This window comes from Cotesia glomerata, linkage group LG4 (genome assembly GCF_020080835.1).
Source record: "Cotesia glomerata isolate CgM1 linkage group LG4, MPM_Cglom_v2.3, whole genome shotgun sequence".
Classification (NCBI taxonomy): Eukaryota; Metazoa; Arthropoda; class Insecta; order Hymenoptera; family Braconidae; genus Cotesia; species Cotesia glomerata.
This window is the reverse complement of record NC_058161.1, coordinates 26,598,920-26,626,739: the sequence shown is the minus strand read 5'-3', so window position 1 is coordinate 26,626,739 and position 27,820 is coordinate 26,598,920. Positions and strand designations below refer to the sequence as shown.

General features: G+C 33.6%; 1 protein-coding gene across 3 annotated transcripts in view; it reads right to left on the bottom strand.

Moving 5' to 3' along the window:
- Positions 1-21,671, bottom strand: part of LOC123262417 — a 48,760-nt gene extending 27,089 nt beyond the window's left edge. The window contains exons 1-3 of one of the 3 annotated variants that reach the window (XM_044724607.1): positions 21,512-21,671; positions 925-1,017; positions 648-854 (exon numbers count right to left, since the gene is read on the bottom strand). In XM_044724607.1, coding sequence (XP_044580542.1) covers positions 648-854; positions 925-964 — 247 coding nt within the window. In that variant the 5' untranslated portion in view covers positions 965-1,017; positions 21,512-21,671. Of the gene's footprint in view, positions 1-647; positions 855-924; positions 1,018-18,631; positions 18,645-21,511 lie in introns of those variants that run through there. The other 2 variants (XM_044724609.1, XM_044724608.1) reach the window with 2 other exon arrangements.
- Between the last annotated feature and the right edge of the window lie 6,149 nt (positions 21,672-27,820).

Below are 27,820 nucleotides of genomic sequence, written 5' to 3'. Positions count from 1 at the left end.
AACAATTTAATTAAAAATATAAAATAAACATATTCAACATATAATATGAATAAACGTTTTGATGAATGATTCAACGAGAAACCCTGACACATTTTGCAATAAAGTTAACACACGTATCACTTCACGCCTTTATTTCTCTTACGCATAAATATACCAGACATTTTATTTATTATTTATTAATACTTATTGACCCTCGATGATGTAAATCTATTGTTATATATATTTTAAAATAAATTCCTAAGTACTATCATCATTAAGTGATACAGCGTTTTTGTAACGTATGTTACGCCCTTTCAAGGATAGGCCCGCTCTACTTAAATCACATTTTAACTTTCGAAAAAAATATAAAATTTATTTTTAGGAAAAATTCGTAGCCATTTGTGCATTACTTTCTTATACTGATCCGGCAATTTATGGCATAGCTGAAAGAACTGCCTTGGGCAGCGGTCGTAAGATGTTTATTAGATTATTTATTATTTATTACAATATTTATTTTTCTGGTAGCACGACATAAATCAAGTCTTCTTTCGAAGTCTAATTACCTGCTGCGTTTTGATTTCTTTATACGATTTTATAAATTGTATAACGTTCGATGGATTTTTCTTCAAGGACACCGTGAATAAATCAATCAAAAAGAATATAATTACCTGCGGGAGCGCTATTGGGGCTAAAAACCATAACAGTGTTGCCAATAGTTGTTGTAAAATCGAGAAAACCATAAACAGTTTGCGTTATTAACTCATTTTTAATTGGCCCGGTATCTGGTGCTTTTTCTACTACTTCCACCACGTGATTATCGCTATTTTTGTTATTAGTTGAGCCAGCTTTGTACACTTGACATAAGGTTCCTGACACTGAAAATTTTCATCATTAATTTATCAAATATCTTATTAAATATGATTGATTGAAAAAAAAAATACTTACAACAGGTGAAGAAGACAATTGTCATGTATCTTGACTTCATTTTCAAGTATCAGTTTATCATCGTATTTTTGAATTAATTGATTTAGAAATTTTCTGCAACAGAAAATAGTTGTTTATTTTTTTCACTTCATAACTAGTAGAAAATTATGGTTTAATTTAAAAAAATTGACAATTTATAGAAACCAATGATAAAATGTTTTTACATTAACTTCACCGAGAAACTTCGTAATTGCGTCAGTACTCATCTTTACGTCAATGAATGCTGTCACTAGTTTATTAAAATATTTTTTTTTATTATTTAAATTTATGATAATTAATTTACTTTATATAGATTCTAAAAACTGTTGTTACTCTATCACTATTTAAATTGTAATGATTTTATTAAGTGATACTGTCATTGGCCGCCTGGTTGTTGGGCCTCATTAAAAGAAATAAATTGAATTCTATTCGTTTTTTCAGTTTATCATATTAGATGCTAGTTTAAAAAAGAATTAAAATTGGAATCAAATAATCTGAGGATTAACTTTTGAGTTCTGTACAATTTAGACTCATTAATTTTGTCAAAAGTAGTTGCAAATAATATTCATGAACTTTTTACATCAACTCGATAAATAGATATAAAATTGTAGAAAAAATTACAATTGTCACAGTAACTCAGGACCAGATTTTAATATCTTCACTTTCATAATTTTACATTTTAAAATTTATGATGTTACATTGTAAAAATGCGTATAAAATAAGTCAAAATACGAATTATTACGATGTAACATCGTAAATTTTAAGATGTATAATTTATGAAAGTGAAGATATAGAAAGTCTGGTCCTGGATTATAATGTGCGAATTGTAATTTTTCCTATGATTTTTTTCCGTAAACATGAAATGATATTTTTATTATAAAAATATTAAATTCAAGTTCAAGTTCAGTAAAAATCTTTTATTCATAATTTAAATACATATAGATAATTTTGTATGTGATATTTTAACATTTTTAGTTTCCGTTACCCATAAACATTACCCAATATACATTATATTTATTATAATTCATGAATAAATAAAATGATTAGATATGTTTTAAGTTAAGAAAAAATAATTCCAAGAAATCCTGCACAATAAGGCCTGATCATCGAATCTAACTATTGAATGGTATTTAGTTGATCGATCTACCTCTTTGCAAATGAAAACTTTTGACTACTTCTCGCTACCTATTTACTGTTACAGATCTACAATAAATGTAATTTACTTCTCTAAATTTATGAAAATACAAAATAAAATCTCGAGTACTGTAAGAATTACTTTAACTACAATTTTTCTGTAGAAAAAAAAATTTTGCTACCCAATCAGTAATTAAAGTCATATGAATATTCAAAATAAAAAATTTTTCAATTCATTTAAGTTAAAATGATTGGTTAAGTATCGGTTTTATCAAAGAATCCGAGGACTTTAAGTATTTTTATCTTCCCGCTAAGAAAATCGAAGATTTTCAAAAATCGGGAAGTTATTGTTTTCACCCCGTTTTACGAAAATCGAGTTTTCATCAAATCTCGACGTTTCGAGGTCCTAGAAAGCTTCCCTGACTATTCCCGCGATAGTGTCGGTGTGTCTGTATGTATGTATGTATGTATGATGTCAGTATGAATGATGTCAGTGTGTTTGTATATATGTGTAAGCGTGCGCGTATGTGTGTGTGTGTGTGTGTGTGTGTATATGTATGTGACCCTCTTATAACTTTTGAACGGCTCGACTGATTTCTTCGCGGATGGTGCCATTCGAAAGGGCTTGAATAAACTTACATTTTAATACACTTTGGACCTTGAAGAATCTTCACGTTTAAATTGATAGAACGAAAAATTTCGCAGTAATTCCGAAAAAACACTTTTTTCGGTTTTCTTTCGTCAACGATAACTCACAAACGAATCAACCGATTTCGACCGGACTGACGATCGACGTGGTTTTCTTATGTTAACAGCTGATTAGTTTTTGATCGGTAAAGCCGTTTAAAAGTTATTCCAAAAAAACAACATTTGAAAAAAAATTTTTTTTGTAGTTTTTTTGGGATTTCTCAAAATCTACCGGTATGAATTATTCCAAAGTATATTTGAAATCTAAGTTCAGTCAAGCCCTTTCGAATGGCACCAACCGCGATAAAATCGAATTAGCCGCTTAAAAGTTATAAGCGGTTCACATAATTTCACACACACACACACACACACACACACACACACACACACACACACCGCCAAGGCTGTCATCTGGTCCTGTGGTAAGTATCCCTTCCAGAGTATAGTTAACAATGATAATGCCGGCTTTGTAGCAGCAACAGTTAACGGCATCTGTTTCTACAGCTGTTATGCACCACCTAGCCTATCCATTGTTGAATTCACTGAATTCTTGGACAAACTGACCGAGGACGCCAAGCAGCATTATCCAGTCGCGATTGCCGGTGACTTCAACTCCTGGGCAGTAGACTGGGGCAGCAAGCAGACCAATGCGCGAGGAAAAGCACTACTAGAAGCTTTTACTACACTAGATGTAGTCCAGCTCAACAGTGGTGATACGCCAACCTATACTAAAGGAGAAGCAAGCTCTATTGTAGATCTCACTTTCGTCAGCAGCAGCCTCATCAGTGGGAAATACGACTGGAAGGTGATGGATATCTACACAGCCAGCGACCACAAGGCAATTCTCTGGGAAATATCACATGACCGGAATACAAGAAGATCAATCAAGTCACTCAATACCATTGGATGGAAAGTGAAGTCTTTTGACACAAGCACATTGGTAATAGCCCTGAATAGTGAACCGATTACTACTGGATCCGCAGAAGAAATGACCAAAGACCTGATGAAAAAAGTTGTCCAGGCCTGTGACGCAAGTATGGTCCGGAAACGCAGCATAAGCCAACGCCCGGCACTGGTGGAACGACCACATCAGCGTTCTTCGGAAACAGTGTCTAAAGAAAAGAAGAATATCCCAGCGTAGCTATAAACGACCTAATTCTGCGGAGCTGGTCGCAGAGTACAAAAAAGCCCGTCGATCATTGAACAAAGCCATCAAGGATAGTAAGAGGCAATGCTGGAAAGAGCTCATCAACGAGGTGGACAAAGACCTGGGGGTAGACCGTACAAGGTGGTCATGACTCACCTAAAAGTCAAACAAATGCCGGCACCCACATGCCCACAACTTTTGCAGAGAATCGTTACCGCGCTGTTTCCGTAGCAACGCGAGCTTCATTACCAGTTAGCTCAAGGCGAACTGGAGGACATTCCACCTGTTACGGAAGAAGAACTGACGGAGGCTTGCAACCGCGTAGGGAATAATAAAGCACCAGGATTAGACGGAATCCCTATTGCCTTAAAAACAGCTATAAAGGCAGCACCGGCATTATTCCTGGATGTTTACATCACCTGTCTCAAAGAAGGGATTTTTCCTCGAAAGTGGAAACAGTAACGGTTAGTGCTGCTTCCTAAAGGGAAAAAGCCACCGGATGAACCATCATCTTACCGCCCACTTCGCATGCTAGATATTTGAACGCATAATTCACCAGAGAATTGAAGCAGTAGTCGACCCACTCCTGGCAGACAATCAGTATGGATTTCGGAAAGGACGATCAACCCTGGACGCAATCAAACTGGTTGTTGATACGGCCAAGGAAGCAATCTCAGGAACCAGATGGAAGGGTGGAACGAAGAAGTATTGCCTGGTGGCGACTCTAGACATCAGAAACGCCTTCAACTCCGCCAATTGGGAATGCATCATGCAGGCCCTTCAAGAGAAGAATGTACCAGAATACCTTCTTAAGATCGTAGCAAGCTACTTTGAAAGCAGGGTCCTAAAGTATGACACGAAGAACGGTCCGAGAGAGTATGATATTACTGGAGGTGTACCACAAGGTTCAGTTCTAGGCCCGCTCCTGTGGAATATTATGTATGACGGTCTATTAAGACTAACTCTGCCAAGAAACGTCAAACTCGTAGCATATGCAGATGATGTAGCCGTAGTGATCGTTGCCAAACACCTTGACGAGATAAACCATATGTTCGATCTTACTTTTAAGCGCGTTAACCGGTGGATGGACGCAGTGAACCTGCAACTGGCGCAACACAAGACTGAGGCAGTGCTGTGACGTACCGTCTCATACCTCGGATTGATGTTTGGTTCAACCGCAGTCACGGTGAGATCAACTATTATTTAACGCAGATGTTATCAGGACACGGATGTTACCGGAAGTATCTTCACCGCTTTAAGCACGATGATACCCCAGAGTGCCCGTTCTGTCCAGGGGTCAATGAAGATGCGGAGCATGTTTTCTTTGTGTGTCCACCTTTTAACCAACAGCGCGATGAGTTAGAGAAGATTCTGAAAAAGAGAACCCAACCAGAGTCAATAGTAGAAGCAATGTTGTCGTCAGAAGCTGCCTGGAACGCCACAAGCACTTTTGCTACAAAAGTGCTTACAGAGTTGCGATCCATTGAGAGGAAAAGAGCGAAAGACAGAATCTAGAAGGAAGAAATAACATCTTAGCCACCAGAAGGAAGAGCGGCAGCTAATTCCTCCCCCCGCGAAGAAATGCCTTACGGCGGTACCATGGGGGATCAGAGAATAGAAGAGAAAGGGGTTTAGGGTTTAGTGGGTAGGGGCGTAAGCGTCGAGTTTTAGTATGATGCTGCGTCGAGTCGCCACATATCCAGGCCAAATAGCTATGCCTAGAATCCGTAAAAAGGATTCCCCTAAGGAAAAAAAAAAAAAAACCCACACACACACGCACACACACAGAAATCATGGAGAAAAGCTGGACCAGTATATCGACTGAGTGCCCTACGAGTAGTTAGTGCCTTCCACACTATATCAGAAGAAGCAGTGTGCGTCATTGCCGGAACCCTACCTCTTAGAGCTCTAGCAGAGGAATGACAAGCCCTTTACCAACGAAAAAGTTCAACTGCACTGAGCCCTGAAGAACTAAGAATTGAAGAACGGCAGAACAGCATAGGCCCATGGCAACTACAATGGGATGCTGCAGAGAAGGGTAGGTGGACGCACCGCCTCATACCTCGGATCGACATTTGGCTTAACCGGAATCACGGCGAGGTCAATTACTATCTTACGCAGATGTTGTTGGGACACGGGTGTTTTCGAGAGTATCTACACCGCTTCAAGCACGATGACTCTTCGGAGTGCGCGTCCTGCCTAGGAGTTGCTGAAGATGCGGAGCACGTCTTCTTTGTATGTCCTCGTTTCGATCCATAGCGTAAAGAGTTGGAGAGGATCCTGAACCAGAGAATGCAACCAGATTCACTAGTGGAAGCAATGTTGTCATCAGAAGCTGACTAGAACGCTACCAACACGTTTGCAACAGAAGTCCTCAAAGACTTGCGTTCCACCTAAAGAAGAAGAGCAAATATCAGAAGATAGAAGGAAGGTAGTTAACACCTTAGCCACTAGAAGGAAGAGCAGTAGCTAGTTCCTCCCCTCACGAAGTAATGCCTGACGGCGGTTCCTATGAGGGATTAGAGGAAAGAAGAAGAGGGGTTTAGGGTTTAGTGAGTAGGAGCGTTAGCGTCGAGTTTTAGTATGACGCTGCGTCGAGTCTTCACATATCCAGGCGAAACAGCTATGCCTGGAATCCGCAGAAAGGATTCCCCCCTCTTGAAAAAAAAAAAAAAACACACACACACACACATACATACATACATACAGACATACAGACACCACTGCGGGAATAGTCAGGGACGCTTCTTAGGACCTCAAAACGTCGAGATTCGATGAAAACTCGATTTTTGTAAAACGGGGTGAAAACAATAACTTCCCGATTTTTGAAAATCTTCGATTTTTTTAGCGGGAAAATAAAAATTTTTTCAAATGTGGTTTTTTGGAATAACTTTTAAACGGCTCTACCCATCAATTCCAAAAACTCATCAGCTCTTAACATAAAAAAACCACGTCGATCACCGCCAGTCCGGTCAAAATCAAAAATTTTACGTTGTATCAATTTAAACTTGAAGATTCTTCGTGATGCTTAAATAACTGCGTCGAATGCCACCAACCGCGTGAAAATCGGTTCATTCATTCATAAGTTATCTAGATTTGAAAATTCAAAAAATAGTGTTTTATCAAATTTCTATCAACTTCTTGAGCTCGAAGAGCTCAAAAGCGTACAAAAGCTATTTTTTGAGCTCGGAGAACTCAAAAAAACAAACAAATTGTATTTATGAGCTCGAAGAGCTCAAAAACGTCATAAGTGCAATTCCAAGCGTTTAGGTATAGAATTGGCGGGAAGTTGCAGGGATGGCCTTCAGGGTCAACCGTTTTTCTAATTTTTTTCAATAAAAATCACTAACTTTACTTTCTCACGAAACCGTTTCTTGAACAAGTCGATTTAAATAGGATTTGCCGCATTCAATCCAATCTTTTAATCGCAAAAATGATGAAATTTTAAAAATCAAGTCGTATTAGATCAACACAGTCAGAAAAATTTCCCAGGACATGAAAACGCTTAATTCTCAAATTTTTTTAAATTTAGAATTTTTCTAGCTAATTCCGTTTTTTTTAAGTTTCAAATCCAAACTGATGCAACAAAATTCACTATTTTCATTTAAGTAAATTCACCAAACAATTTATACACGTTTTATTGTTATACAGAAAAATATTTCTCATATTGATGCCATATTTATAATACTGGTATACCAAATGATGATTGATAATAAACAAGTAAATAAATAAAATATGAATAATACATTGAATCGATGTCAATACCGTTAATAATTTACAATAATTCTCCGTATTGACCCTGAGTACCGTGAGAATAATTAAAAATTCATTGACAACTCACTGGACAATTCTTCATTATATTTATCACCTGCAAGTCATTGATGAATTATTTAATGTTCAAAAAAGCTATTCTTTGTCTTATTCAAAACTGAAGAAATATGAGAGCTAATTATAATTATTGAATTCAATAATTATTGAATAATACAATGTATATGTTTGGTAATTCGATATGAAAGTGTTTGCTTATTTATGTATTTATATTATAGGTTATTGTGCATATATACACAGTCAGAGATGATGAATATGTGTGCTTACGGAGAATGATGTAGTGCGAATAATAGACAATGTTGGCATTAAATTGCTTAGAGCTAAATAAGAGCACTGACGATAAAGTAGTAATGCAAGCATAGGCTTAAGTCATGAGTAAGTAAACTTATTGAGTTTAATATATGCCTTTCACTCGCGTATTCTATCTCACGATATTGCAACATTTTTAGCTCTTTTTCTTAAATGTTATGGTTTTTTTTTATATTTTTTATTTTAAAACTTTTTCGTGAAGCATCGAAATGTTTTTGTTAAATTTTTAATATTTTCCCTTCTGTTACTTTTGTTCTTGTAATTAGTCGAAGTGAAGAAGAAGGGAGGGGGGATATTATAAAATTAATGTGATGAAAAATATAGAAAAGAATCCTAAAGAATATTATTGATAGTTTTATTATTACCGGAAGTGAAAGATAACGATTTAACGATTTCTAATTTTCTATATGTTGGCGTATCTTTATAATATATGACATTTAATGATATTAAATAGGAAAAATAGTCAATTAATTTTTATTACCAGGAAATATATCGTCTTTACCAATGCTTTCAAAAAATTTTTATAATTTGGGTTGTTAATAGATTACTACACATTATTTGAATTTGAATTTTTGCGGGTAAAGAGTTTTTAAAAGTTGAGGATAGATGGTGCTGTTAAAAAATTTCTCGCAGGCGTTGTTGTGGGGTAAAGTGCACATTGACGCGCTAGATTACAGATGTTGTAATAATTATTGGAGAATAAGATTTTTCAATATTTTCTTTCAATATATAACACTTAGAAGAAAATAAAATTCTACTATAAAGATTTTTTATAGATGAAAATTTTGTAAAAAATTAGGAAAACGGTTGACCCTGAAGGCCATCCCTGCAACTTCCCGCTAATTCCATACTTAGGCGCTTAAAATTGCACCAATGACGTTTTTGAGCTCTTCGAGCTCAAAAATACAATTTATGGGTTATTTTGAGCTCTCCGAGCTCAAAGAGATTGCTTTCCTATGCTTTAAAGCTCTTCGAGCTCAAAAGTCTGATAGAGATTTGATAAGACACTATTTCTTGAATTTTTAAACCGCAATAACTTTTGAATGAATAAACCGATTTTTACGCGGTTAGAAGCATTCAACGCAGTTTTTCAAGCCTTACAAAGGATCTTAAATTTTGAATAGATCGCGCTAGGAATTTTGGTGTTATTCCGAAAAAACACTTTTTTCGGTTTTCTTTCGTTCACCGATTTTGACCGGACTGGTGGCGATCGACGTGGTTTTTTGAGGTTAAGAGCTGATTAGTTTTTGGAATTGAACCTTTGAGCCGTTTAAAAGTTGTTCCAAAAAAACCACATTTGAAAAAAATTTTTTTTTCAGTTTTTTTAAGATTTCTCAAAATCTATTGATCTGAATCGGTCCAAATAGTTTTCAAAATCTAAGTTTGGTCAAGCCCTTTCGAATGGCACCAACCACGATGAAATCGGTCAAGCCGTTCAAAACACACACACACACACACACACACACACAGAAGGGTAGGTGGACGCACCGCCTCATACCTCAGATCGACATTTGGCTTAACCGGAATCACGGCGAGGTCAATTACTATCTTACGCAGATGTTGTTGGGACACGGGTGTTTTCGAGAGTATCTACACCGATTTAAGCATAATGACTCTTCGGAGTGCCCGTCCTGCCCAGGAGTTGCTGAAAATGCGGAGCACGTCTTCTTTGTATGTCCTCGTTTCGATCCACAGCGTAAAGAGTTGGAGAGGATCCTGAACCAGAGAATGCAACCAGATTCACTAGTGGAAGCAATGTTATCATCAGAAGCTGCCTGTAACGCTACCAACACGTTTGCAACAGAAGTCCTCAAAGACTTGCGTTCCACCGAAAGAAGAAGAGCAAATATCAGAAGATAGAAGGAAGGTAGTTCACACCTTAGCCACTAGAAGGAAAAGCAGTAGCTAGTTCCTCCCCTCACGAAGTAATGCCTGACAGCAGTTCCCATGAGGGATTAAAGGAAAGAAGAAAAGGGGTTTAGGGTTTAGTGAGTAGGGGCGTTAGCGTCGAGTTTTAGTATGACGCTGCGTCGAGTCTTCACATATCCAGGCGAAACAGCTATGCCTGGAATCCGCAAAAAGGATTCCCCCCTCTGAAAAAAAAAAACACACACACACACACACAGACATAGTGACAACCTCGCGGGAGTAGTCAGGGAAGCTTCCTAGGACCTCAAAACGAGATCTGATGAAAACTCGATTTTCGAAAAACGGGATAAAAACAATAACTTCCCGATTTTTGAAAATCTTCGATTTTCTTAGCGGGAAGTTAAAAATCAATATTTCAAATCTTTTCAATGTTCTAAAATATTCTAATAATTGATTTTTGTTGATTATTATAAGAAAATTATAGTTTTTATTTTTTGATTAGAAATTAAGCTTAATTTTTTTAATTTCTGCGTCATAAAAGTTTCTAATTATTCGACAATAAAAAATCAATTTGTACTCATACCAGAATCCGAACTCAAAAACTAGTGATCGTAAAGATAGAACAGTCATACGTGTAAAGTAGTCGATATTTTCTAAACTATTAGCGCTGGAAAAAAAAGTTTTAGACAAATGTGGTTACTTTAAATCTCTTATATCTTATAAATCTCGTAAACTTTGAACTGAATCTCGAGATGAATTAGTTCAAAAATTATCTAGAAAAATTTCATACAAAATTGGGAAATTTCAATTTCGTAGTGCTTTCATTCCAATATTTTAAGAATAATTACTTTTAAATCGAAAATTATGCTTTGCTTCTCACTATAATTAAAAAAAAAAAGGGAAAAAAGAATTTCTTAGTTGTTTTAAACAAATTAAAAAATTGGTGTTTTGTTTAAAAAAAAGAAAAAATCTATACCGTAATTATTCACTGATAGTGTAAATAATAACTACAAGATTATTAGTAAGCATAAGACACGTAAGGACACATACGACGAGTTTTTTAAAAATTCAAGATTACCATCGTATGTTTTATTCATAAGGAAAGGTTGTCGTACCTTTGATTAATTCCACTCTTTTCAAAGTCAACACAATAATTCTCCGTTATAAATAATTCACGAAAATTATTAAATAATAGTTTTGAAGAAGAAAAAATAATTATTAACAAATTATTTGAATAAAAGGTTAATTTGTTTCTAAAAATATGCAACATGCGACGAAGAAAATGTTAATTTAAAAAAAAATAATCTAAATGGGCTCTTAGTTTTGAGATTTTTTTTTTTTTTTCTAATGATCCAGGTGATCATTTATAAAAAATCTAGTAAACCGGCTTAGTTATACTAAAATAAACCCGGATCTCGGTTTCCATATTCAAAGGTGGTTAATTTAATATTATTTTATATTTTTCGTGAGAGGTAAAACTGAGCCCGCATCCTCCTACATGACATTCCTCGGGTTTATTTAATTTTTATTTTCTCTGCGTATCTTCATCTTGGTGTTGTCCTTCGACGTTTTTTTTCTTTTTGGTCTTTAGTCGGTAGTGAAGATGCATCCTTGCTATTTTTATTTCAACATAAGGTCAAAGATCGATTTGTTTAATAAATTTGAAACTCATTTTAGTATAATTAGTTTGCGGTTTTTTCTTCTTTATTACAATTCATAAAAGTAATTTAAATGAACTCATCAATATTTTTTTTTATCAGTAATAGAAGCCTCATTTCAAGAAAACTTATTTTTTTGACGACAAATTTAATATTATGTCATTTTTAATTACTTTAAAAGCTTTTTTTAAAAATAAGCTTGAAAAAAAATTTTTTAAACTTTCTTAAGGGTTCATTCTGGTTTGTAACTTTAAAAAGAAAAGTTTTTTTTTCCATTTTTTGAAAGAACATATATCTAAAAGTATTGTGTTAAAATTTTAAAGTGATCGGGCCACTGTAACTATAATACTTGACAATGCTTATGTGGATGTTTGAGTAGAAGAAAATCAAATTTTTGAAAAGGCCGGAGGGATTTTGTATGGTACCGGCATCATTGATTGACTTTAGGTAAGATTTTTTTTTTTTTAATTGAAAGAACTTACACGTATTTATCTCAGAACTATGTTTTTCGAGTTATGACATGAATGATAGCTCTGGAACCACTGACTCGATCGTAATGAAATTTAAACCGAATTAGACATATCATGCTCGCTTCACTCGCTCTCATTAATTCAAAAATCCCGTCATTATTGTCGACCAATAAACTATCGCATAAAGAGGTTACAAAAGTGACATAAAATGATTAAACATCCACAATCAACTTTTTAGAAAAAGATATTTTACATAGTGGTAGCTATTGCATCAGCTGCAACTAAATCAAAATTTTGATTTTTACTATTTATCAAGAACTATATTCTGTGAAAAAGCTTCGTTTTCTAGTTTTTTTCAAATAACCGCCGATTTGTCATTTATTAATAAATAATATTTATTAAATATTAAATAAATATTAATATTAATATAAAAATTAAATATTAATATCCGCAGCTGGTGCAGTAAATACTTGTATATCAAATATAAATAATTTAAGTTTTTCTGTTTCAGATGAGTTGTTATCAAGTTACCATGTAGGGGAGAAGGGGGTCAAATGAACCACGGGGCAATTGAACCACTCGACTTAAAAAATTGAAAAAACGCTTCATGCTCTTACAATTAGATTCTAATATGTCAAACTCGGATATGATCAAAATTTAAAATCATTGCGATTAATAAATTTTGAAAAATTGAGATTTTCTTATTTTTAGGCTTTCTTTTTAGGCTTAACTTTCTTTTCGGCTGGTGACAAATTGTTTAATAATATTTAAATTTTTGAATTAATTGATAAAATTTGAATTTTAGTAGTTGTATATACTTATATTTTATAATCCTCAACTTTGTTTATGATAGAATGGTTTATTTATTTATTATTTACTATTAATTGTTTTAAAATTATACGGGGTCAATTGAACCAGCAGTCCCGAGGACGATTGAACATACGGAGAAGCATGGGACATGCGCGCGCATCTTGACTCGATGTGAAAAATACTCAGGGAAATAACCTAACAATTTGATAAACTCAATTTGTAATGAAAATTATTAGTAGATTTCATAGAAATCTAACTATTGCATTTGTCCTCATGACGCAACTTTTGAAAAATTTTGCTATTTCCTGACTAAGTTCGTCAAGCTGGTTCAGAAAATACCATTAGTTCAAAAGTTTATATATGTATGTATTTATATATATATATATATATATATATATATATATATATATATATATATATATATATATATATATATATATATATATGTATATACAATATAACGCGGCTTATCCGGACGATAGTGTCTCTAATTCATAATGGATCCGTTTCAAACTCAACATACTTCATTTTTAGACGATTACCAAGGCCAAGTTCAAAGATGAGCTTAATCGGTCAAGTAGTTCAGAAATTACAGAGTTTCAAAATTTTCAAAATCCTAAAAATTCATTTTTTGGCAGATTCTTTCGCGCATAACTTTTGAATGAAATAACTTATCGAATTTTTGTAAATTTCATTTTAAAGCCCATTAAACAAGCTTCAATTTTCATGTCATTTTATTTACCTAAACTTAAAATAACCTATTCGTCTGTAGGTTTTTAATGAAATTTTTAGTAGATTTCATAGAAATCTAACTATTGCATTTGTCCTCATGACGCAACTTTTGAAAAATTTTGCTATTTCCTGACTCAGTTCGTCAAGCTGGTTCAGAAAATGCCATTAGTCCAAAAGTTTATATATGTATGTATTTATATATATATATATATATATATATATATATATATATATATATATATATATATATATATATATATATATATATGAAATTTAATATTTATATTATAATATATATATTATGAAATTTAATATTTCATAATAATATTATTCTATTACTCCAATTAATGAATAAATGAATTATGTTATTATTATATATAATTAATAAATAAATAAATTATTAATATTTATAATTAAAATTTGCTTTATGTGAAATCTACTTCCATTTCGGCTGCCGAATGGCCTTTTTTTTAAATTGATTTTTAATTTATTATGCACAATATATGTGTATTAAAAATGTTCAACAGTAATATTAGAAAGTAACAATTAATGTTATTTATTAAAAGTTCGGGTTTGAGTTATAAATGTCATTGGTTCAATTGACCCCGAGCAGTAGTTCAATTGCCCCCCGAGCGGGGGTCAATTGAACCATTCGACGCGTTTGGATAAATTAATAATTTTTACAAATTCACGTTGTTTATTAACTAATCTATGTATTGATAATGATAGTAGACTTCATAAACTATCATTCCAAGAAAAAAAAAAATTATTATTTAGTTTTAATTTAAATAGTAAAAAATTACTAAACTTTTTTTGGTTCAATTGACCCCCTTCTCCCCTACGTCAACGACATACCAACTTTTGGAGGTCCTTTGTTCATCAGTTGTTTAATCATATAAAAAATAAAATAAATTTGGATGTTTTTTGGGTTATTTATATAAGAATGTATTTGTTGAGCCGTATAAATTTTATATTATTATCCATAATAGTTTCTGTGTAAAAAAATCATGGATATTTACTTTTTTTTGAGCGCCGGAACCAGAATTACCTCTTAAGATTAGTAAAAATTTCAAAATTATTATAAATATAATTTGAAAGTTTAGAAAATCCAAGCAATTTTTTATCATGCTAATTTTTTGGACAAGGCTCTTAAAAACAGATGAACTTATATACTTTCATTGGAAAAAAAAAATTTTAATCGGTTCTTTTGAATTCTAAAAAGCAAAATTTAGCGCTTTGTTGCCAAGAACATTCAAAAGACCTCCATTAATAAAATTAAAAATAACTTCCAGTGAATAAATAATGAAAATAAATATCTGATTTAATTTCCATTGAAAAGTCATCGGAATTAAAAAAATAGTAATAAATATATTAAAGGCCAATGGTCAATAAAAAATAATTATAATAATAAAAAGCCTCACTCGTGAAATGACTCAAATCAACTCAACTCTATAACCACAATATTTATTACAATACACATATTGTATCTATATATAAGACATAACACAAAAGTCCTTGAGAAGAAAGAAGGAAAGAAAATCACGTGTATTAAATCATGCGTAACGCAATTACATACTCAGTTGCTCTTTTTTAAATTTAACGATACTGTTAATAAAAAAAAAAAAAAAAAAAAAAAAATGAATAAAAAAAATATGTTGAGAAATATCATCGATTTACACAGTAGAGCTCTGGTATTTTCATGCGCAGTTCAATTCCAGAGAAATTTTAAAAGCTTAGGCCTGACACTGCTCCGTAAATTATTGCTAAATTCATTATTACATTATAATTATTGTTAGCATTATATTACTTGGGCTGTTATCATTATAATTATAATTACGTGTATTGATCGGGCGAGTGAGTTTTTACTTTCTAACAAATTGTCACGTGCCAACGGTTACTGGCCTCATACTATGAGGCCCCTTCTTATTCCATAAAACCAGACTCAGTACTAGCAGAATGTAACACGTGCTAACAGACTATTTTTTTATTTATTATTTTTTTTTTTGCTTAAAACATATAATCATTGACGGAGATCGAGTGACTTGGATCAAGGACTCACGTGTTTGATATACTTGTCTATTTAATGCCATACGCTTATATTATTATCACTTCTTACTCTTGCAGAACATTCTTCCCCATATTCGCAAGATATCGTGTATAATTAATTCATTTACAAGTTTTACGTTTTACAATAAATACGGTTAATAGTTCTAACGGAATTCGGTAAATTACCATAGTTATACACAGAAAGAAAGATTTCTTGACTGGAGAATAAAATTCTTGGCTCAAGTAGATTTTCGGTCGCCCGAAGGAAGACCAAAGTTGTCTTGACGAAGTAAAAATTTTTCTTGAAATTCTATTCTTGGTGGAAGTAATTTTTTCTTAATTCAAATAATCATAAATACTTGATACAAGAAATTTTTATATTTGATCAAGATTTTTAAATACTTTAGGGAAGCAGCGCCACCTACTTCAGCTGAGAAAAAAATTTTCTCATCTTGAGAAAATTTTTCTCTTGAATATTTGACACCCATTTTAGATTATTTTAGCGCACAATTATACATATTGAATGAAAAAAAATGATTCAATATTATTTGATATTCCCATTTGACATGTTAGTCAATAGAAATATTAATGAAAATTTACTATCAAGATATTTAATTTTTTGGAGCAAGAGAAAAATTTTCTCAAGACAAGAAAATTTACTTTTGTCAAGAACTTAATTTTTTGGAGCAAGAGAGAAATTTTCTCAAAACAAGAAAATTTTCTTGACTTAAATAAATTGTCTTGGATCAAGAAACGTATTTCTTGAAGCAAGAGAATTGATTTGTTCGAATAAGTGAAATTTTTTGTGTCAAAAAAAAATTTTTTTTTCGCCCAAGTAAATAATTATGAAGAAAAATATTTTCTTGGCTCAAGTGAACCTTTCTTTCTGTGTAGTTAATTTATGTAAAGGATTTGTTTTTAAGAATTTACTCGTTTAAATCGATACTTGGAGCAAAGAAAAATCACTATTTTATATTAAGATTTATTTCATTGCACAGAGAAAAAAAATTTCTTTTGGACAAAATGGACATTGTCGTGACAAGAAGTTAATTTATTGAAAATTTTCAAAAATTTTATTTTTAGTTGAAAAAATTAAAATTTTTCTTGCAGTAACTTTCTTCTTGAAAAAAGTTTTCTAGATTTGGAAAAAAACAATTTTGATGAAAATTCGCAAGTTGTTTCTATAAAAATGTTTTTGAATGAACGAATGAAGCTGGGGTTTTTTGTTAAATAATTTTTTTCCCTATACAGCTAAATTAACGGAAACAAGAGTTAGACAATAAAAAATACTAGTTTATAAAAACATTTAAAAATATATCAAAATAATTAAATCAAAAAGACTGAATTGTATCCGAGTGCTGCTAATAATGATAGCCTGTAAAAGCTAAACTCATAGGAAACGATTGGTTCATTTTAATTAGTTTGTTTTAATCAAAGTTTATAAAAAATGTATGTAAATTATTAAATAAACGAACTTTAAATAAAAAGACAATTGATTTTGTCAGGCTGTCAATAATTGTATGCAAGTGATAGACCATCAGTTGAAACGAATAATTAAATTTGACAAATTAATCATTGAAAAACATTAACTTTCTAGTCAACAGACTAATTAATAAAGTGTTGAGAAAAATTCAACAACCTTAATTTTAAATATAAAAAAAAACCAACACAAATTTTGAAGATCATGGCCTACTTAATAGAAATGAACTACTTGTTTGAATTGACACTTAGATTTCATCAAGATCACATTAAACAACGTTCCACATTACCGGCGAAGCGGAAGCTAAACCAGCTTTTGTGCTATTCCACGTGAAACGGAATCATATATATCTTGATCTTGCTTTAACAATAATTATAATTTAAAAAGTCAAAACATTTCGTATATATTATAAACAAATTAACTAAATAATATAGTATTTGTTTCTCTAAGAGAGATTATAATTTCATTAATAATTTAATTTTTCTAATAGTTGTCATTAATGTAATTACATGATCGCAATGATAAAGAAAATATTGTTTATGCCAGTAGATCTTACATATAAAAATGAAGATAAATTATTATTGTTATTTTTAAAAATCAAACGAAAAAATCAATATTTAATAATGTTAAAAAAAATAACTAATTTGTGTAATTCCATTGTTTACTTACACAAATTATGTATTTATAAGATATTAAGTAATTGATTATAATTCTAAAATAATCTTTTATATATATATATATATATATATTTCGGATGATGAAACGTTATTTATCCACTTTCACTTATTCATTGTTTTGAATTGTAACAATACCAATTAATATATAAATCCATGTTATTTAATACCTTAAAATTGCATTGAAATCGTTTTCTTTTTTTTTCTTTTTTGTCGGAAAAAGTACATTTTAATAAAGAAACAAAATTAGCTAATAATAATTAAATCGAAAGTCAGTGTATTGAGTGAGTGAATTTATAAAAAACAAATCGAGCTTGGACTTATAGAACAGGAAGACGATGTAAGTCGTAAGTAAAAGACGATGAAAGTAATTTAAAACACAAAAAAAAATGGTATGCAATGTGAGTATGTAAGTATTTGCACGCTCAATATATGAGCAAACGAGTTTTTTTTACCTCTCAAAGTACGTGAATTTAATTTATAAAATGTCTCGAGAGCTCTGTACACCAACTGCTGGGTAATAGTAATATAAAATCAACCGGTGAGGAAATAACACTCACCAATGTAAGAACTTGTAAGCCGTTAATTTAACAAGAGTAAAAAATATTATAAAAATCCAATAATTAAATTAAATTACATACAAAAATAATAATCATATAATAAATTTTATTATTTTTATAACGTTATTAGTTATCATACTTCCTGACAGAGATTTTACTGTGCGTTAATTGTGTCTTGTTAAAATTATTTGCGTAATATGACATTAAAACTATTGCATTCTTTTTATAAAAAACATATTATCGATTTCAATGTAAGTCATGTGCGAAGCATCAGAAAGTGTTAACTGAAAAAATTTTTCCTTTAATCGTTTTCTCCGAGTATAATTTTAAAACAAAATATATTTTTTGGTTATATACCTAGCTGTTTGTTATCTAAGATTATTTCTGATAGAGAAATTACACATGATCATGGTTTCGAAAGAATTTATAATTGTATAATTATGCCTGAAAGAATCGGAAACAAGAGCAAATACCTTTGATTTATAATTTATTCCTTATTCTATTTTAATACCATGTCATGACTGAAATACCATGACTGAAAAGGTTGATTTATTTTCAGTAATTTGTGTAGTAAAAATAAAAAACGGTCAAGTGTTAACTACTTCAACGTCATTGATTTCTAAGATTGTAACCTCAATTCAATAAAAGTGATCTTATATCAACAAATTAATTGAGGTAAAAGACGTAGTTATTAACACTGGCCTAGTTACTGACACTTGCAGTTTTATATTAATTGAATAAAAAAAATCAGCTCTACTAAATTAAAAAACATCATTATTGAATTATAAATTTTAAGATAATTGGTTTTTCGATAACATTTTATTTTTTTAATTATAATAAAATTGCAAGTGTTAAACAACTAGGCCAGTGTCAATAACTGGGCCTTTTACCTTAACTATTAACAATTGTTTTAGATTAATGATCGATGATTCATGGTTCAACCGAGCCCTTGTGATTTTAATGCAGTAACCAATAAATAAAGTAATTGCATTATTTCACAGAAAATTAAGTTAGGAATGATAAAATGTGAATGTATTGGCACGTTAAAATTGATATTTCATGGTTACTTTTGCAAATTGAAATATTATTGAACATTTTGCTCAGCGAAAAAAAAATGTTTGAGTATTCACAGACAAAAATTTGGATTTTAATGACAATAGAACTTATATAAGTCATAAGTAAAACAATTAAAAAAAAAAAGTAATTCTTAAATAATAAAAGATTATCATCTCACAATCTTACATTGTAACGCACCCACGTAATTTAGAATCATGAGCACATCATGTATTTTTCTTTAATTTTTAAGGAAGCTAGTTTATATTCACCTACACACATACACAAAATATACTTCTTCGTGTGTGAATGTGAACATGTATATATACTACAGTTGTAGTCAGGCACGCGTGATCTTTCCCATAGAGATAAAATATTATCGTATTAAACTCTATAATAATAACAGTATATACAATGTACATTCGCACAGCTTTCCAATCATACATTAGACGTATCCACACAAACTAAAATTTCATTTATTTTTCTTATTATTTATTATAATTATAGTCATAAAAGCGAAATTACTATTATATATATTTCACAATAGGAAAAAATAATATAGTATTCATTTTTTATTATTAGACACCGTAGGTCCGACAAATTTGTGAAATAACTCTCAGGAAAGTGACATTTTCCCTTTAGTCGTAGTTAATATTTAAATAAGAATAGAATAAATACAAAAGTTTATTCACATTATTTATGTTTATTGTCGTGAGAACATGACCGTAAAAGGTTGAAAAAAATTTTTATGTGCAATCTTTTAATTACACTTTTAATTTCATATAGAACTTTTTATTTTAATAATTATGATAGTTTAAATAATTTTTTAATTTTTAATCATTTTGAATTTTGCTTAAACAATTTTTTTTTTTCATTTTTTATTGATTTTTTTCGAAGTTTGTGTAAATTTTAACTCAATTGGTTAAACTGATCATCTTTTAGCTCAAAAATATACTATTTAAAAGAGTATTTTTTTGTAATAATTCAAAAACTGCAGAAAAGATTGTCTCAAAAATTTATCATAAATTAAGTCCAGAAAAACTATTTGAAGCACCATAAATCGAATGAAAATCGGTCCATATAGTGAAGAGATGTTTTCAAAAAATATTTCAAAAATCAATTTTTCCAAAATAATTCTTAGATTTATTTACCGATCGATTTTCAAAATTTTTTTATATCTTCTATCAATTTTTTTCCAGAAGCTTGTTTTTTTGCAGTGGTCGACTAATAATTTATATAAACAAATACCTCATTTTCTGAGATGGATTTAAGAAAGGTGATGAGAGTCATTTTTACACGCTTTTTTATAGAGGCTTTTAATATCTATCAATTTTGTTTAAACAACTTTTGGTTACTTTAGTAGTTTCCAAGAAATTTGCAAAAAAAAATGTTTTTAAGGTGATTTTTATTGTTTTTTTTTTATGATACTCTTAGAACATTATTTTTATTTTTTAACTTCCGATACTTGATGAGTGAATGAAAAATAAAGCTTTGATTATGATTTAAAATCTTTTGTGATTAGTCTATAATAGAATCCCGTCAAATACGGCAAACTTCTAAAATACTGAACTAATTATTTTCAAAATTTATTTAATCCTCTAGTTCAAAACGCTTATTTTAATACCACAAAGCGGTTCAAAGTCAGTCCATTTGTCCAAGATATATTGTTATCGAAACATTTTTAAATATTGATTTTTTCAAAATAGTTTTTGACAATTAGAAAAAAATTTCACTCACTAAAATTAGTCTTGATAATCACTTAAACTTCCGGATAATTCTAATAACTATAATAATTATATTAAAAAATTATAGTAAATTTAAAAAAAATATTTTATTTTCAAAACACGATTTGAAAAAATGATGTCATAAAAAATAATAAAAAAGAAAATTTATTAGCATAAAAGTCTTCCTTTTATTTTTTTCTGGATCACGACCTACAAAGTTATCTCAACGACTTTCTCAAGTTAACCGAGGACTCGATTTAATTTTATTTAAAATTTCTTTTAATTTAATGATTTTGACGTTATTATTCTCTTAAGTAACAAAAACAAATCAATTTTTTTAATTTTTCAGATAATTCTCACAACTTTAATAATAAAGTGATTAACATACCGAAAAAATTTTTAAACTACTTACAGTTGAAAAAACGAAAAATTTTTTTCAAATAATTCAGAAGAAGAATCAAAAAAAGAAACACTTGAAACAAAATAAAACGAAAAAATAATAATAAATAATCACAGAACACTGTTACATTCCACGTTACTTGTGTTGTAGATGACTGGAGTGACTGTAAAATAATGTTAAGCTATAAAAGTATCTAAAGAGTCGAGAAGAGAGAGAAAATGGTGAAGAGAGTTCTCCCTCTTTAAGAAAGAGAGCCTCCAGCTCCAGAACTGTAAGGAGGTGAGTAAGGTATTAGCTTCTTGACATTCTCTAACCGTCAACTAACAACTAACAGCTAAGTGTTACTTATGTATGTGTATAAACAAGTAACACTAATCTAAGTGAGACGCAAATAAATAAAAGTAATCCTAAGTTTTTTCAATTCCTATATCTGATTACCGATCACAACTCTCATTGCTTTCACTTATGCAGCGCACCTGTATATATCACATATTTTGGAATTCGTTTTTTAAGAGACAAGCTGCGAAAATATCGGATTGTTTAAGAACCTACGATTTTTATCTCGGAAATCTTTTAATTATAATGAAATTATAATCAGTAAAGCATTTTAAATGTTTCTTAATTTTTCGTTCAGATATTTGAGGTATTTTTTTAAGGAGTACACAGAAAAAGAAATTTACTTGAATCAAGTTAATAATTCCAAAAAACTTCATTTTCTTGAATTGAGTAGAAAAATTCTTGAACTAAAAAATTTTTCTTGATTTAAGTAAATTTTACTTGATTAAAAAATTTTTAACTTCCCGCTAAGAAAATCAAAGATTTTCGAAAATCGGGAAGTTATTGTTTTTACCCCGTTTTTCGAAAATCGAGTTCTCATCAGATCTCGACGTTTTGAGGTCCTAGGAAGCTTCCCCGACTACCCCCGCGATGGTGTCTGTACGTCTGTGTGTGTGTGTGTGTGTGTGTGTGTGTGTGTGTGTGTGTGTGTGTGTGTGTGTGTGTGTGTGTGTAAACCTCTCATAACTTTTAAACGTCTTGACCGATTTTATTGCGGTTGGTGCCATTAAATAAATTTTTTCAAATGTGGTTTTTTTGGAATAACTTTTAAACGGCTTTACCGATTAATTCCAAAATCTACCCGAGCAAAAGAGATTTTATACAATTAGATACAATTATGTATAAATTATATATAATTATATATAAAAAATTAGGAAGACGGTTGACCCTGAGGGCCATCCCTGCAACTTCCCGCTACTTTCGTAATTAAGCGCTCAAATTTGCAATTATTACGTTTTTGAGCTTTTCGAGCTCAAATATATAATTTTCGTGAAGTTTTGAGCTCTCCAAGCTCAAAAGTCTGGTAAAAGTTTAATAAAACATTATTTTTTGAATTTTCAAACCACAATAACTTTTGAATGAATGTACCGATTTTCACGCGGTTGGCGCCATTTGACGCAGTTTTTCAAATTCTATGATATATTTTCAAACACAAATTGATCAGACCGGAAATTTCGGTGTAATTCGAAAAAAACACTTTTTTCGATTTCTTTCGTCAACGATAACTCACGAATGAATGAACCGATTTTGACCGGCTTGGTGGCGATCGACGTGGTTTTTTTATGTTTAGAGTTGATTAGTTTTTGGAATTGATCGGTCAAGCCGTTTAAAAGTTATTTAAAAAAAACCACATTCGGAAAAATTTTTTTTAGCAGTTTTTTTGATTTCTCAAAATCTATCAGTCTGAATCGGTCCAACTTGAGCTCCTCGAGCTCAAAATATATTTATTAAACAACTGTAACGTTTGAATGCGTCGTTCGATTTTCATTTTTTAAGAAGTATTCGATGCAGTTTTTAAAGCACGAAAAAAACGTACGAGTTTATATTGATTGGTTGAGAAATCTCGAAGATATTTCAGAAAAATACTGAAAAAAAAAATTTTGTGAATTTTTAAACAACTATAACTTTTGAATGCGTCGCTCGATTTTTATTTTCAAGGAATTATTCTACGCAGTTTTTCAAGCACAAAAAATGTATACATGGTTTCATTATGACTTTTTCTCACGCTTAAAAGTTGTTTTCAAAAAACATAAAAATTCAAATTTTTTTTTGTTTTTTTTTCTTCGGAATGGCTCGATGGATTAACTTTCAAATTTACTCAGATCTAAGTTTTGATAAACTCTTTCGAATGACGTGTCATAGAATTCAATTAGTCGATTCGTTTTTGAGAAACCGTACGATAAAAATTTATTTACACACACAGACACACACACACACACACACACACACACACTCGGGGCAGAAGAGATACTGCTACCGGGCGCGTCTCCCCGAGCGGATGGGAGAACGCTCGCTGTCCTTGGATGACACAATCTCTTAGTTGATGAGGTACAGCGGGTAGGAGCCAAGCAAAATAACCAAACAAAATACGCTCCCGTGGACAAAACTCCCCTTTAATGGGTTGGTCGCACTAACTGACCTAACAAGACGATCGTTCTCTGCTGTGACCCACTGGGAGTGACCGGAACCTGTATCGTAGTTTCCGACGATGCAGGCCACGGCTGATGTGAGCTTGCTCTACCGAGGTGTAAGTTGCAGCAGTGGATCAGGAGCCAGCCACTTCGGGCCTTGATCAGGAAGTACGCAGTGAGTGTTAGAGATCGGAATCTTCACCGCTCCGAGCGAGTCTAGTCCGTCCGTGTATTCCGGGACTGGCTAAGTGTCGGCTAGGCCTCAGGGAACTGGGGTAGGAGTACTATCTCCGAGGGTACACCCGTTCCTAGTTATGGCAACCCGCTCCACTCCGTACGATGCGCTGGTAAATTAAAAAGTATGAGTAATGCACAGGAAACAAACAAGAGTGAAAACGGGCCTCATGCCCAGCAAGACGCACTGCTACTTAGTGCAAAGATGAAGAGGACAGATGCGCTGGCACATCTGGAGAAGCTAGTCTGTGGACTGCAGGACTTTCTCCAAACCAAGCAAAATGTCCACAAGGAGATCAAGTCGAAGTCGACGAATATCTGCAGTGCCCTGAGAAGGTTCAAAAAACTGGACCAAGAATGGCAGGAAATCCAACAACAACACGGTAATATCGTGATGAAGACGAGTGTGACAGCGGTTCCACCAGCAAAAGCCGACACGTTTGTCGAGGAGATGGACACAGGTGGCGAGGGTGACGTCGAGTCAGTTGTCGGAGACGGAGAGGAAACTGGAACTGAAATCAGGCCTGGGAAAAGGAAAGAACGAAATTCCCCAGACTCAATGACCAGCCGTACTAGGAAGAAGAAGGACCTTAAACCAAGTCCCCCGGAAAACGCGGTAACACAGAACGGCGGAAAAAAGGAGGTGAATGAATGGCAAAAAGTCCAGTCAAGGAAGTCCAAGAGAGAGCAAGCAGTAGAAAAGCTCCAGAAGCAACCGCCGGAAGAGTCCAGGCCAGAGCCTAATCGGAAAGAACCGCGCAAACGGATTAGGCCGGACGCACTGATCATCCGCCCCGCAGAGACGGCAAAGTATGCTGAAATTCTGAAGCGAATAAAGCAGGACGTCCCTGACGAACAGGTCCATACTACAGTGGATAAGATCCAAAGAACTAGGACCGGGAGCTTGCTGATTACGCTTTCGAGGAAGAGCGCTGACCGAGGCCAAGCCTTACAGAAGACCATCGCGGACATCCTCCAAGAAGACGCGAAGGTAATCTGCAAAGGGCCACAGGAAGACGTCGAAATCCGAGATCTTGACGGTACTACAACCAAGGAGGATATTCAGGCTGCATTGCAAACGGAAATCGGAGAAACCTGCGAGATACCACTAGGGACAATTAAGATTCATAAGGCCTACAGAGGTACTCAGACAGCTGTTGTGACACTACCAGCAGCTGCAGCGCGCAAGATATTGGCAGGAAGCGGTAAAGTCCGGATCGGCTGGACCAACTGCCGAATCAGAGCTACGAGGAGACCAATCCAATGTTTCAAGTGCTGGCACTTTGGACATCTTGGATCCCAGTGCAAGAGCAATGTGGATCGGTCTAAGCTATGTATTAGGTGCGGACAAGAGGGACACAAGATTGCTGAATGCAAAAACCCAGCGAAATGTGTGTATTATGCGCGGATCAAAGTGCGGAGAACTCGGCTCATCATGCCGGCGCATCCAGGTGCCCAGTATTTAAAGAGGCACTCCAGAAGATAACAAACAAACAGACATGAAGATATTGCAGCTAAACCTAAACCATTGCGAAGCTGCACATGATCTGCTTATGCAAACAGCAAGAGAACTAGAGTTAGACTTAGTAATGATAGCAGAGCCATATAGATACCTGAATACCCAGCCTTTGGGAATCTGACAGCACCACCAAGGCTGTCATCTGGTCTTGTGGTAAGCATCCCTTCCAGAGTGTAGTTAACAATGATAATGCCGGCTTTGTAGCAGCAACAGTTAACGGCATCCGTTTCTACAGCTGTTATGCACCACCTAGCCTATCCATTGTTGAATTCACTGAATTCTTGGACAAACTGACCGAGGACGCCAAGCAGCATTATCCGGTCGCGATTGCCGGTGACTTCAACTCCTGGGCAGTAGACTGGGGCAGCAAGCAGACAAATGCGCGAGGAAAAGCACTCCTCGAAGCTTTCTCTACACTAGATGTAGTCCAGCTCAACAGTGGTGATACGCCAACCTATACTAAAGGGGAAGCAAGCTCTATTGTAGATCTCACTTTCGTCAGCAGCAGCCTCATCAGTGGGAAATACGACTGGAAGGTGATGGATATCTACACAGCCAGCGACCACAAGGCAATTCTCTGGGAAATATTACATGACCGGAATACAAGAAGACCAATCAAGTCACTCAATACCATTGGATGGAAAGTGAAGTCTTTTGACACAAGCACATTGATAATAGCCCTGAATAGTGAACCGATTACTACTGGACCCGCAGAAGAAATGACCAAGGACCTGATGAAAAGAGTTGTCCAGGCCTGTGACGCAAGTATGGTCTGGAAATGCAGCATAAGCCAACGCCCGGCAGTACACTGGTGGAACGACCACATCAGCGTTCTTCGGAAAGAGTGTCTAAAGAAAAGGAGAATATCCCAGCGTGGCTATCGACGACCGAACTCTGCGGAGCTGGTCGCAGAGTACAAAAAAGCCCGTCGATTACTGAACAAAGCCATCAAGGATAGTAAGAGGCAATGCTGGAAAGAGCTCATCAACGAGGTGGACAAAGACCTGTGGGGTAGGCCGTACAAGGTGGTCATGAATCACCTAAAAGTCAAACAAATGCCGGCACCCACATGCCCACAACTTCTGCAGAGAATCGTTACCGCGCTGTTTCCGCAGCAACGCGAGCTTCACTACCAGCTAGCTCAAGGAGAACTGGAGGACATTCCAACAGTCACGGAAGAAGAACTGACGGAGGCTTGCAACCGCGTAGGGAATAATAAAGCACCGGGATTAGACGGAATCCCTAACATTGCCTTAAAAACAGCTATAAAGGCAGCACCGGCATTATTCCTGGATGTTTACAACACCTGCCTCAAAGAAGGGATTATTCCTCGAAAGTGGAAACAGCAACGGTTAGTGCTGCTTCCTAAAGGGAAAAAGCCACCGGATGAACCGTCATCTTACCGCCCACTTTGCATGCTAGATACAGCGGGTAAGATATTCGAACGCATAATTCACCAGAGAATTGAAGCAGTAGTCGACCCACTCCTGGCAGACAATCAGTATGGATTCCGGAAAGGACGATCAACCCTGGACGCAATCAAACTGGTTGTTGATACGGCCAAGGAAGCAATCGCAGGAACCAGATGGAAGGGTGGAACGAAGAAGTATTGCCTGGTGGCGACCCTAGACATCAGAAATGCCTTCAACTCCGCCAATTGGGAATGCATCATGCAGGCCCTCCAAGAGAAGAATGTACCAGAATACTTTCTTAAGATCGTAGCAAGCTACTTTGAAAACAGGGTCCTGAAGTATGACACGAAGAACGGTCCAAGGGAGTATGCTATTTCTGGAGGTGTACCACAAGGTTCAGTTCTAGGCCCGCTCCTGTGGAATATTATGTATGACGGCCTATTAAGACTAACTCTGCCAAGAAACGTCAAACTCGTAGCATATGCAGACGACGTAGCCGTAGTGATCGTTGCCAAACATCTTGACGAGATAAACCATGTGTTCGATCTCACTTTCGAGCGCGTTAACCGGTGGATGGACGCAGTGAACCTGCAACTGGCGCAACACAAAACTGAGGCAGTGCTTATTACCAGCAGGAAAGTGGTAGAGACAATTAAGCTGAAAG